The sequence below is a fragment of the Podarcis gaigeae genome (genome assembly GCF_964106915.1).
Source record: "Podarcis gaigeae genome assembly, chromosome: 16".
NCBI classification, from domain to species: Eukaryota; Metazoa; Chordata; class Lepidosauria; order Squamata; family Lacertidae; genus Podarcis; species Podarcis gaigeae.
The window spans coordinates 31,173,986-31,187,208 of record NC_139693.1 but is presented as its reverse complement, the minus strand read 5'-3'; the positions used below and the strand labels follow the sequence as shown (position 1 = coordinate 31,187,208).

The following is a 13,223-nucleotide window of genomic DNA, read 5'->3' as shown; positions in this document are numbered from 1 at the left end:
GGAAGACCATGTACATAAATGCAATATATGAAAAATTAGTCAAGGAGAGTGTTACGTACCGCTGAGGATCTCATTGCTGCCGTCCCAGAAGTCAGCTGATTTTGACGGTCTGTGATAAAATTCATCTCTGTTAGCTGCTAAGATAAGCCTGGAGGACAAGAACAGGAAAGCATGGTTGCCATGGATAATGTGAATAATGTTAGACATAGGAGCATTGTTGGCCCACCTAGAGGATCCTTCAACAATACAGTGGTACCTTGGTTCTCAAATGCCTTGGTAACCAAACAACCTGGACCACAAACACTGCAAACCCAGAAGCAAGTGTTTCCAGTTTGCAAACTTTTTTTGGAAACCGAACATGGTCCGTTTTGAGTGTTACGCTTCTGATTTGAGTGCCACACTTCTGTTTTGAGTGTTATGCTGAGGTCTGTTTGTTTTTGCTATTTATTTTGCGTTTTTTTTTTTTTTTTGCTTTTTTTTGTTTTTGTGACTGTGTAGAACCCAGTTCAGCTACTGATTGATTGATTGTGAGACTGTAGTACATTGATTATTGTTTCATTTTATGCATCAATGGTCTGGTTAGATAGTAAAATTCATGTTAAATTGCTGTTTTAGGGGTTGTTTTTAAAAGTCTGGAACGGATTAATCCATTTTGCATTACCTTCTATGGGAAAACGCGCCTTGGTTTTGGAATGGACTTCCGGAATGGATTAAGTTTGAGAACCAAGGCACCACTGTGCAAAATAAACAACAATAAAACCCCACTGCATTTCCATTTAAATACATTGCACATGGCAATGGTCCAACAGCTTCTTAAAAGAGGGAAACACTGCTAGTTTCCTATGGAACAAGAACTGAAGCAAGAGTGGTCTTGACAAGGGCAGTCTTCTACAACTTGGTGACATTCAGATGTTCTTGGACTTCATCAGTCCTAACCTGGTCGTTCATGGATGATGGGAGCTCTGCCCCAACAGCATCTGGAGCACCATGGGTTCCCCATCTCTGCATTAGGGGCTTGGAGGATGTGAAATAAGCAGGCACAACACCGCTCCTAAGCACTTGGTGAATAAAAGGAGGTCTTTTTATAGGAAGAGAGCCTGGAAGAGGTCGTGTGGCAATTCAATATGCAGCTGAACCCATAAGACATCTAGAGTCAGGCAGAAGGGTCATTTCTCTTGAAGACATACAGAAACACACTTTTTTGAATTCAGAAACCAAGGAAGAGGATAGCATAAGAGCAGTCGATATGGGCAGCAATCCTCCAAGGAGCACAGAATCCATATATTTCAGCTCTTTGAGCTCCAAGTTTCACTCATCTACTAAAGCAAAGAAGGATGCTTTGGGTATTTGCTTTTGGAGTTCATTCTAATGCCCACTGGAAGAGCAGTGAGCTTCTCACCGTTATTGAGGGAGCAGATCTAAAAAGTTCAGAAAGCCACAAGCCACTCCTTGAAATAAAGGCGCAAAACATAATAAAAAGTCCCTATAATCTCCTTTACAGAGTTTTCAGAAGTCTCTCTCTCTCTCTCTTTCTCTCTCTGTGTGTGTTTGTGTAGTCTACCACCAAAATCTCACAGCCCATCCACAGTGATTTTGCCTTGTATAAATATATACAGATAAGCCTCAAGCATAATGGAAATATGTAGCAGGCTGCTCAATATTAGCAGTTAATCAGAACCAACCATCAAGGTCTTCTAAATATATTATGCACAAACAGATACAGCTTTGGCTTGTAGTTAGGGAACTGTTCTTAGCTATCAACATAATTCAGTGTGCCAGGAAGGGCAGAAGCCTGATGACAGAAATAGTTTTCAGTAATGTGCCATGATGAGCATGTAGCTCATGGATTTACTTCCTGTGTATCATCTCCCAATCTAGCCACAGCCATGCAAAGGCACCCATAGTCCAGTCTTAGGAACACCCATGACCATAACTAGCAACACCACCTTCTGGTCTTTCTTCCCCAAATGGTCATCAGTCCTTGCTTGGAACTGATGGCCAGGCCTTCAGTACTACACAAGCTCCTACCAAGATGGAGGACTGGCCCTATCATTGGGCAAACTGGAACAGCCACCACATTCAACAGATGTGTGTGTTAGGTGGTGGTGGTGGCTGTACCAACAGCTCTCTCCCTCCTCCCCAAGGTCATTCTTTTTAAGTCTCCCCAACACAGACAGATCAGGCACCACAAGTACTTACTTACAGGTAGATGTAGCCAAAAAAGCGGGGAAGAGTGTGTAAACCCAGAGGATGCACTATACCTAACAGCACGGGTGTCAAACACAAGGCCCGCGGGCCAAATTCGGCCCGCCAGACCTCGTCATGTGGCCCGTGTAGCCGCTGCCGGCGGCCGCCAGCCTTCACCTTTTATTATCGCTTTTTTTTGACACAAGAAAGCCGCCTCTTCAGCGCATGCGCGACAGCCTTCAGCGCATGCGCGACAGCCTACAAACTGCTGATGTGGCCCCCGATGAATTTGAGTTTGACACCCCTGCCTTACAGGAAATAGTTATCTCTGCCCCACCTCAGTTATTTGGGTTTGGGGAGTTTGTATCTAAAAGGTAAAGGACCCCTGGACAGTTAAGTCCAGTCAAAGACAACTATGGGGTTGTGGCACTCATCTCGCTTTCAGGCTGAGGGAGCCAGTGTCTGTCCACAGACAGCTTTCCAGGTCATGTGGCCAGCAGGACTAAAACCGCTTTTGGCGCAACGGAACACTGTGACGGAAACCAGAGTGCACAGAAATGTTGTTTACCTTCCCGCTGAAGTGGTACCTATTTATCTACTTGCACTGGCATGCTTTTGAACTGCTAGGTTGGCAGGAGCTGGGACAGAGCAATAGGAGCTCACACCGCCACACAGATTCGAACTGCTGAACGCTTCTGATCGGCAAGCCCAAGAGGCTCAGTGGTTTAGACCACCCACGTCAGAGTCTGCATGGATTTTGCACTGCCAAAAACCAGTGGTGTAATGCAAGTGTTGGGAACTGCATCTGACAACAAAAAGAAAAAAGTTCCTCACCCATCTTGCAAAAGTAACATAGTCTCTCATCCTCCCTAGGAAATTTACTTTAATTAGCACCACCCATGTCCCAGTTTGTATCTAAGGTCCTTTGGGAAGAGAAAGCAGACTGCAAAGTAATGAGGATTCTGTTTGCTCCATCTACTGATATGAAATTAAAAGGACGGATAGGGAGCCTGCAGTCTTCCTGTTGGATTAGTTTTCATCTTTCCCTCACTATTGACCATGCTGGCTGGGGCTGATGGAAGTTGGGAGTCCAACAGCCTCTGGTGGGTCTCAAGTTTCCCACCCCACCCCTTTTAAAGCCAATTCTGTGCATGTTCAGGGTGTACTATGCACCTTTTGCTGCTCTCCCTTAGGTAGCAAAGCATCTCGAGTTAGCCCTGTAAAGGTGGGAGGACTGCTTGGCTGAAAACCAGAGCACCATTCATGTAATTGGAGAAGTGGATAGCAATTATTGCCCACTCCCAGTTTTACGACCAAGTGGTAACATTCATTTTTATTTTTCATTTAAATATGCAATATTTTATCCTGTGTAGGAAGGTTTCAGGATTGCAATTTTTCTGAAAGACACAGTAGGTTGTATCCAGATTACATTATCTGAAATGAATGGGACAAGTTAGGAATGACTGGGGCTTTCTCTGTGCCATGAATTTAAAACTCTACTATGCCACTAAAAATTGTTGCTTCCCTCCAAGTGTCCTGGGAACTTGAGCTTGTTAAGGGTCCTGTGAGTTGTTGGGAGACCCCCTATTCCCCTCACAGAGTGGTTCATCAGACAATCCCTCTTCCCAGGGAACTATGGGAATTCTAGTTCCACAAGGGGAATAGGGGTGTCCTAACAACTCTCCAGCATCTAAAGGGGATAAAATGGTATAGCGGTGCTTTAAATATATGGTGTGGATGTGGCCCAAGGGATTTCAATGGGGACTAACTTAAGTCTTTCTCCAAAACAATGCTCCAAAGGAACACACTGGCTGGGTGCTAAATGAGAGGAAAGATCCTTCTTTCATCCACTTGAGCAATGAAGCATACATTAAAAAGGTATTCAGATTTAATGCAAGAAGTTAGTCAAGAAACACCAACATTTAAGGGTGACCTCTGAAGAAGTCTGCTTTCTTAAGCCAATTAGTTATAATATATTTGGTCATTATGAAGTAATTTTGATGATCTAGAAGGGACTATAAAAGCTGACATTAATTCATAGGAAGAGAGGGCTTTGGCTACAATGGCTACACACTTCTAATCAATGATCTAAACTAGTTTTACGTTCAGTGGAGTATCTTTAATCTCAATTACTGCTTGGTTTCATACTGCACACATCACAGACTCAAGGGCTACTGCAGTTTCGCATCCCCCAGGCATTACATCCAAAGGGAAATGTTTTTTTGGGGTTCTGACTGATAGGAGTTTGTCTTTCACTATGGAGAAAGGGAGAAACCTGCCCACAGGCACTGCTCACGAGCCGTCATTATAGAATTAGCAAGATTTGTCCACCTATGCTTTGGTGGAATGGAAAACTGGAGAAAACTGCTTATGCAAGTGAAGCAAAATTCCAAGTACAGGCAAAATGCACAAGATGTTTCCTGGTGCTTCAGACTGGCACTGAGATTTGCCAGGTTCATTAGAACACTTCAGTATACACTTGTACCTTGGAAGCCGAATGCCTCGCCAGTTGAACGTTTTGGCTCCCAAACGCCGCAAACCCAGAAGTGAGTTTTCCGGTTTGCGAACGTTCTTTGAAACCTGAACGTCCGATGTGACTTCCACAGCTTCCAATTGGCTGCAGGACCTTCCTACAGCCAATCAGAAGTTGCGCCTTGGTTTCTGAACATCTTGGAAGTCGAATGGACTTACGGAATGGATTCCTTTTGACTTCTGAGATATTACTGTACAAGGCCACACCTACCTTTGCATACTGGTGGGCGGGCACCCTGAACCTCTTTGGAATCACCTGAAATTCCACTTGTTTATTATATGTAATGGCATGGTTCAGGCATCAGGGCCAAGTTGTTATGAATAAGCTTTATGCTTGCATGTTCCTTCTCCTTCCCTCCTTTCATCCAGTTCACTCGCTCATTTCCTGGACTGAGCAAACAACAGTTTATGGCAATGGCCAAATCGGACGAACTTTGGTTTGGGCAACCCTGAATTAGAACCCCATTTCAAATCATGGCTTCTAATACTGGTTCAAAAGCAAACAGGATGTAAGTGAGCAAATTAAAGTAGGCAAGGGAAGGGAACCCATGAGCCTGAAGCTCAAAGACCACAGTCAAAACAGGACCGTTATATCTGCAGTGGAGCTGGGTTTAATTCCTGAATGTCTGCTAGCCACAATGCAACCTAGAAACTAAACTTCTTAAACTGGGTGTGTGAATGCAAGGTTCTAAATTCATACTTTATTAGAATACCTTACTTCTTTCTTTCAAAGTCTTCATATTGGAGAACAGCAGCAGAAGTGCTCTTCTCCAAATAAATTATACAAGACCCTAAAAATAGCTACATAACCTCAACTGTGTTAAGATTTATGTAACTTCTTAATGTGGGGGCAGAGAGAGATGGAAGCATGAGAAATCATTCCATTGAAGCAATTTCCTGTGATATAATTCAGTTCCATAAAAAGATTATGAGATTATGGCTCTGAAAGCTAAAACCTGTATTTACAAAAGTAGCAATTTGTATCTCAAAAATGAGATTTATAAATCTTTATATGTATGTAAGAGTGAGTGAGAGAGATGTGTGTTTAAATGGAAAACATTTATACACAATACGGAAGAAGAATATTGGAAAAACCTGGTTTTGGAGGAATCTCATGCCTAAACCCTAGCTACAAGACATAGCCAGCTGTCCCCTGCCACAAACTCCAGCTATCTGCATGGTCACTCACTGCCCTGATTTTTGCCTTTTGGGTGGGGACTTCCTAATATTGCATTAGTATGAGATGCTGGCATGGTCATCATAGAAACACAGGAAGTCAGACCACTGGTCTATGTAGCTCAGCATCACCTAAGGCAGTGTTTTTCAACCACTGTTCTGCGGCACACTAGTGTGCCGCGGGGTGTTGCCTGGTGTGCCGTGGGGAAAATTGAAAAATTCGAAAGATTTAAAAATAAAGTATTTTATAATTTTTCATATTTCTGTTTACTTACTATTTCATAATAAAGTAATTATAAAATACTTTATTTTTGTTTATTTGATTCCTATTCAAGAGAATTACTTTATATATAGTCAATATAGGGACAGAGTTAAATTTTTTAACATTTTCTAATGGTGGTGTGCCTCGTGATTTTTTTTCATGAAACAAGTGTGCCTTTGCCCAAAAAAGGTTGAAAAACACTGACCTAAGGTGACTGGCAGTAGCACTCCAGAGTTTCCAACAGGGGTCTTTTCCAGCCCTACCTGGTTTGCCAGAGACTGAACCAGAGACCTTTGGCATGCAAAGGTTGTGTCCTACCACTGGGCCATATATATGGCCCTATTCCCAAATAAGATTCTGGCTCCAAAGGTTCAATCTCATAGCAGGTTAGTGCTTGCATCTGATTTCTATCACACGCAGCCTCTATAGATCCTGACCATAGTACATGGTCTTGCAAACCAGTGTGTTCTAAGATGATGTGCCAATACATTTTATCCCATAGGCTTCTTTTACAACTGAGCAGTAAGTGGAAGAAAAATGGTACTCTGTGCTCAGTGTCTATTTTTACAGGTGGTACACACTTCTTTTGTGCAAGTTTTAGATCTAGTGAATATGATGATAAACCCAGGTAGTATAAAAAACAAACAAAGAGATGTTCACGTTCCACATTATTTTGCAAACTGTATTATTCTGCCCCTTTGGTTTGTTCTCCCCCTGTGATTTATCATGCTGGTGTAGCCTGGACCAAGTTTCTTTCTATTCTGCAAATTCAGGATTTGCTTGTACATTTGTCATTTTTCTTGCTGTCTCTGTTATTTAGTATTTATTATTCTCGTATGGTTCCCAAGTATTTCATCCTTCATTAATCTTACAAGTTTTGTTTACAATGCCAGTATCTTTTTATTTTCTTTCCTATGTGCATGACAAATTGATGAAGGATGCTGCTCAATACTTTTATTTATTTATTTTAACAACAACAACAAAAATGCAGCTTAACATTAAAATACTAAGGCAGTGGGCAAAAAGGGTGGTGGTGGAAATAATGTGGTTACTGCTGGGAGGTGGAGAGAATGGGGAGGAGACTGTGGCTCAATGGGGCAGGGGATCTAGCTCCTCCTCCTTTGTGGGAAAGGAAGCTAACACAGGCTAATTTAATTTCACATATATGCTCACGGGGTCTGAACTGGCGGTGATGGACTAGGAATGAGACCTTGGGTTTGTAGCAGATGTCGACCCAGTGTGTTGCAGCAGTGGAAAAGGTAAAGTCCATGCTAGGGAGGATTATTAGGAAAGGAACCAAAAACAAAACTGCTGGTATCACAATGCTGTTATACAGATCTATGGTGCCAAAGCATCTTGGATACTGTTGACAGTCCTGGTCACCGTCACCTCGAAAAGAATATTGTAGAGTCAGGAAAGTGTTAAGAAAGGGGCAATGCTCAAGGGGATGGAGCAATTCTGCTATGAGGAAAGATTGCAGTGTTTGGGATTTTTTAGTTTAGGGAAAAAATTCAGGTAAGAGGGGATATGGAAATAGAGGGCTTTTAAAGAAGGTTGGACAAATTAATGAAAGGGAGGGTTCTATTGAAGGCTACTAGCCATGGGGGTGGCGCTGTGGGTTAAACCACAGAGCCTAGGACTTGCCGATCAGAAGGTCGGCGGTTCGAATCCCCGCGACGGGGTGAGCTCCCACTGCTTGGTCCCTGCTCCTGCCAACATAGCAGTTCGAAAGCACGTCAAAGTGCAAGTAGATAAATAGGTACCGCTCCGGCGGGAAGGTAAACGGCATTTCCATGCGCTGCTCTGGTTCGCCAGAAGCAGCTTAGTCATGTTGGCCACGTGACCCAGAAGCTGTACGCCGGCTCCCTCGGCCAATAAAGCGAGATGAGTGCCGCAACCCCAGAGTCTGGACCTAATGGTCAGGGGTCCTTTAAAGAAGGTTAGACAAATTAATGGAAGGAAGGGATCTATTGAAGGCTACTAACCATGGGGGCTATGCTCTGCCTTCACCATTAGAGGCAATAATGCTTCTGAATACCAGTTGCTGAAAAAACACAGGAAGATTTCTTGGGTCCTGCTTGCGGGTTTCCCATAGGAATCTGGTTGGCCACTGTGAGAACAGGATGCTCGACTTGATGAGCCATTGGCCAAAACCAGCAGGTTTGCTTATGCAGGGAGGCAGCAGGATTGTGCCCAGCCCCCTCTAGGCCAGCTCCCCCTCTTGCATAAGACTTATGGGGAACAGTACAACAGGCCTGGCGCTGCGGGGGCAAATGAGGATCGGATGGTGACAAACGATCCTATGACAGGAGCCCTAAATGCATTGGGCTTTGCAACCGCTACATGTGACATTTGGCATGTGAAGGCTCAGGAGTCATCAGGCAGAGGCGAGTGGGTGCAATCCTGCTGACCCACGAGGCACTGAGCATATGCACGTTAAATTTGTGAAGAGGACTCTAGATCTACCTCCTAACTAGGAGTTAATGGAGAAATCCGAGGGCTCCCTTGGACAAAAAACAAGGACGCCAGCCAGGAATATCAGAGCAAAACAGCAGCCAGTAGGCTTGGTCTTTATTGAAGACTGTCGCGACAGGACTCCCACCTGCCACAAGGTGAAACAAGATGGAAGCCCCATACAAAAGACAACCCAAACTTTTATTAGCTGCTAATCCCCATGTTACACTCCCCGAAACTACATCACTAATACATCATGGTTACATCATGAAAGGAGAGGTCTGGTGGCAGTAATCTGAGCATCCTGGATCCTGCCCCATTCCTCCCCTTGCCCTCCAAAACACCCATCAAGTGGAACAAAAGAGATATTTACATTTCCCTGTTTCCCAGCCAAGTTAATCACACCCTTTTGTCTTCATCTGGGTTTGTTATTTCTGGAATGGCTACCTCTCTGGCACTCAGGTATCAGGAAGCCAGGGATTATTACTCAGGCAGAGGGGCTGCTGAGTAGCTGAGCTCACATGTCTATATGAATTTATGAAGTTTTCCCAGTGAGCCAGTACATAGATACAGTACATTTATTAATGAAATGTTACATTTGGAATTGTGCAGCAGAGGCCGTTTGAATACAGTCATAGCTCGGGTTACAGACGCTTTGGGTTGTGCGATTGTGGGTTGCGCTCCGCGCCGAACCCAGAAGTACTGGAACGGCTTACTTCCGGGTTTTGGCACTTGCTCATGCACAGAAGTGCCGAATCGCGACCCGCACATGAGCAGACGTGGCGTTGCGGGTTACGGACGTGCTTCCCGCGCAGATCACGTTCGCAACCTGAGCGTCCACTGTAAATAGGAAGAAACTGTGATGAAGTGTTTTGTGGGGACAAGTCACAAAAGTCACAAAAGTGATTGTGCTGATTTTGGTAGTGGGATGTATGTGCATGATATCTGCTGGAGGGGCAACCCCCCCAACCTATACAGTGGTACCTCGGGTTAAGTACTTAATTCATTCCGGAGGTCCGTTCTTAACCTGAAACTGTTCTTAACCTGAAGCACCACTTTAGCTAATGGGGCCTCCTGCTGCTGCCGTGCCGCCAGAGCCCGAATTCTGTTCTTATCCTGAAGCAAAGTTCTTAACCTGAAGCACTATTTCTGGGTTAGTCAAGTGTGTAACCTGAAGCGTATGTCACCTGAAGCGTATGTAACCCGAGGTACCACTGTACATAAATTCCTGCAACATAGGAAATATGAAAACAGGTGCAAACGACAATGTTCTGCTGATTCAATTCTACCTTTTCCTAGGTGCCAGGAACAAAAAAAGGGAGAAGGGGAGGCGGATGGAGGGGGTGTTTTCTTTACGGAATTGGTTTTCCATTTAGGAGACAAATAGGAGGTTAGATTAAGGTCACAAACAGCACAGCAAAGCCAGCACAGCGAGCAATCCCATGAATAGTGTTACATATCCCAGCAGCTATGGCAGCAAAACATTTAGATAAGAGACTAATATAACCAGAGTTGAAAATTACCTGTATGCATTTTTGGAAACAGGTCGCGGGTCAAACTTAAAGAACAGAATGCACATGAGTAACTGAGGGGGAGAAGTTGGGCTTCTTCCGGAGAGGGTCAGTGAAGGGTCATACTGCAGCAGCCTGCAAATGAAACATATGCAATGAAGGACCAATCTGACTTGGAAATTTACAAAGAGACAGTCCTCGGTTCTCAGCTGGAGTTCAGAGTTCCCACTGTTCTCATTAGCAGTGCTCCTTTCTGAAATTAAGAGGGCTGCAGAGGTGCATATCTTTTCCCCTCTTAGTGACTCGTGTATAAGCATGCCTCTGAAAAGAGGGGTGTTTTGCACTGCCTAGGTTTAAAATGGGAATTTAAAGTTCAGAGGAGGAAAGCTTGCAGACGGTTACTATTTTGGGGTGGGATGCAATCCCATACAGGCAAATTCCAGTCACACAATTGTAGTTGACTGGGAGGTCTGGTGCAACAAACCTGCTCCCCCCCCCCCCCAAATTGGGCTTTTTAAAATAAGTGAGGGCAGGGCAAAATGCACCCAGAGGTAAGGCTTGCTTTGGTGCAACACCATCTAACCTCCTCGCAAGCCTATCAGAACAAATGCTCAATAGGCGTCCGCAATGTACTGATACACCGAAAAGCAACTAGACGCAAAGGCTTGGTTTAGACCAGATTTCTCTAACCTGGTGCCTTCTGGTTCTTTCAAAAAACATTCCCCATTATTCCTGGCCGTTGGCCATGCTGGCCGAGGCTAATGGGAGTCGCAAGACCAAAGCACGGGGAAAACACCAGAATTGTGGAAGGCTGGTTTAGTTAATCATCCAAGTCATATTTTGGAACCTTGTGTTCACGCATTCTTTTGTCCACTGGCATGTTCCAAATCCCTCCCCCTTTTCTAATTTTGTTCAAGCCATGGTTTACCTCCAAACCGAAACGGAAAACTCAGATCAAGCCACGGTTTCCAATTCTGCCCTAGAGAAAAAGGATAGCTTGCCCGATTCAAGCGTCTTGACAAACTGCATCTCTTGAAACTACGAAGAATGGGAGTAAATCACCTTGTGCAAAGAGGAATGGGAGCCTGAGGTTCGTTCTGGCTCCTCCGAACCATGGAGGACCAGGCAGCTGTACCAGTTGGGAATGATGGGAGTTGTAGTCTAAAGCCCCAGACTGTGGAATGCTCTCCCCAGAGAGGCTTGTCTGGCACCATCACTACATGTTTTTAGACGCCAGGGTAAAAACAACTTTACCCAGGCCTATGGCTATTAAACAATCTACGACCAGTGAAAGTGTGGGGGACTATGATGATGATGATGATGATGATGATGATGATGATTTTACTATTAGGCTGTCTGCCATTATGTTTTTTATTATGTTTCTCTCACTGATGTTCTGTAATGTGTTTTCTTAATGTTGTACAATGCCCAGGGATCTTCTGATAAAGAGTGGTATATAAATTGAATAAATAAACAAAACATCTGGAGGACATCAGGTTGATGAAACATAGGGGTATGTGAGAGCACAAGAGGAGGAAGCCATAGCTCAGTGGTAAGGGACACACTTTGCATACAGACAAACTATATGGGTTCAACACCTGGCATTTCCATTTTAAGAGGATAAGATATAAGACAGTGGTTGCCAATGTGCCATCTGGAGGCCCAATGATGCCCTTGAGGTCTTCCTCACCTGCAAAGCTTTTGTGCCCCTCCCCCAACCTGTTACCTTTTTCTCCCTTGAGAAGCACACAGAATGGCCCAGGACTAATAATAATAATAATAATAATAATAATAATATCTTTATTGTCATTGTACAACCTGTGTACAATGAAATTAAACGAGCCTCACTCCCCACCCCCAACACTCAATCTCTTATCAAACAACATACCACCTTGCAAGTCAATTTCGCTATGCTATTTTCCGTTCAACAGCCTAACAGCCCACGGACAGAAGCTATTTTTTAGCCTGTTGGTACGGCTGATTATACTTCTATATCTCCTGCCCGAGGGTAGAAGATTAAAGAGGTGATGGCCGGGGTGTGAGTCATCGCTGAGCATTTTTCTCACTCTCCTAAAGCAACAATCCCAAGAGACAGCCCATGATATCATGTGCTGTATTCACTACCCTCTGTAGAGACTTTCTGTCCATGGCTGTCAGGCCAGCATACCACACTGTGATACAATATGAAAGGACACTTTCTATTGTGGACTGGTAAAAGGTTGTTGTTTAACATTATTTTTCTGCAAGACCCTGAGGAAATGGAGTCTCTGTTGGGCCTTTCTGACCATCTAAGTTATGTGGAAAATGACTGTTGTTGGGGGAAAAATTGAAGATATGATATTGAGATGTACAAGTTTTGATGGACTTACTGAACGAAAGGTATTGTTCCTGTACTCAAGAGTCGATGCCAGGCCAAGATAGAAGGAAGAAGCCTCCGCCAAAGAAGAAGATTGGCAAAATTTTGAACTATGCAGGATAAATTAGATAACTTGAAACCCAAGAAAGGACTTCGAATTTTAAAAAGGGGGTAAATATTTAATGCATATCCTTTGAGCTTTGTGTACAGATTTTTACACTAGTATAACTTTTAAATGTCACTTGTATTAAGATGAAGAAGGTTTAAAATTGGATCATGAAGAATACTTATAAGGTTTTATGGACGTGCATGAATAAGTATTAAACAATCAAACCAAGAGGGGGAGGGGAGGGAAGTCAAGCAAAATTTACTTATGATTTTTTTCTGTTTTTATTTTACTTCAATTTTTAATTTTTAATTTTAAAAAGATTGCTGTTGTTATTTTTCATTCTTTTGTGCTATTTTTGGAAAATCAATAAATTGTTATAAAAAAAAGGAAAAAAGAGACGCACACGGAATCAAAGGAGGAAGTTACAAGAGTGACACTCTACAGTGGTGCCCCGCAAGACGAATGCCTCGCTAAACGAAAAACCCGCAAGACGAAAGGGTTTTCCGATTTTTTAGCGGCTTCGCAAGACGAATTTCCCTATGGGCTCGCTTCGCAAGACGAAAGCCCATAGGGAAATCTCCGGGGACAGCGGGGAAGCGAAGCGCCGCCTTCTCCTCTGTTCCCGGACCTGTCCTG

General features: G+C 43.7%; 1 protein-coding gene across 4 annotated transcripts in view; it reads right to left on the bottom strand.

Moving 5' to 3' along the window:
- TANGO2 (transport and golgi organization 2 homolog) overlaps positions 1–13,223 on the bottom strand; it is a gene marked incomplete at its 5' end in the record, with an annotated part of 95,381 nt that overhangs the window by 47,426 nt on the left and 34,732 nt on the right. For all 4 annotated transcript variants that reach the window (XM_083717591.1, XM_083717593.1, XM_083717594.1 and 1 more), the window contains 2 exons: positions 60–148; positions 10,135–10,257. In XM_083717591.1, the coding sequence (XP_083573717.1) occupies positions 60–148; positions 10,135–10,257 (212 nt within the window). The remainder of the gene's footprint in view (positions 1–59; positions 149–10,134; positions 10,258–13,223) is intronic.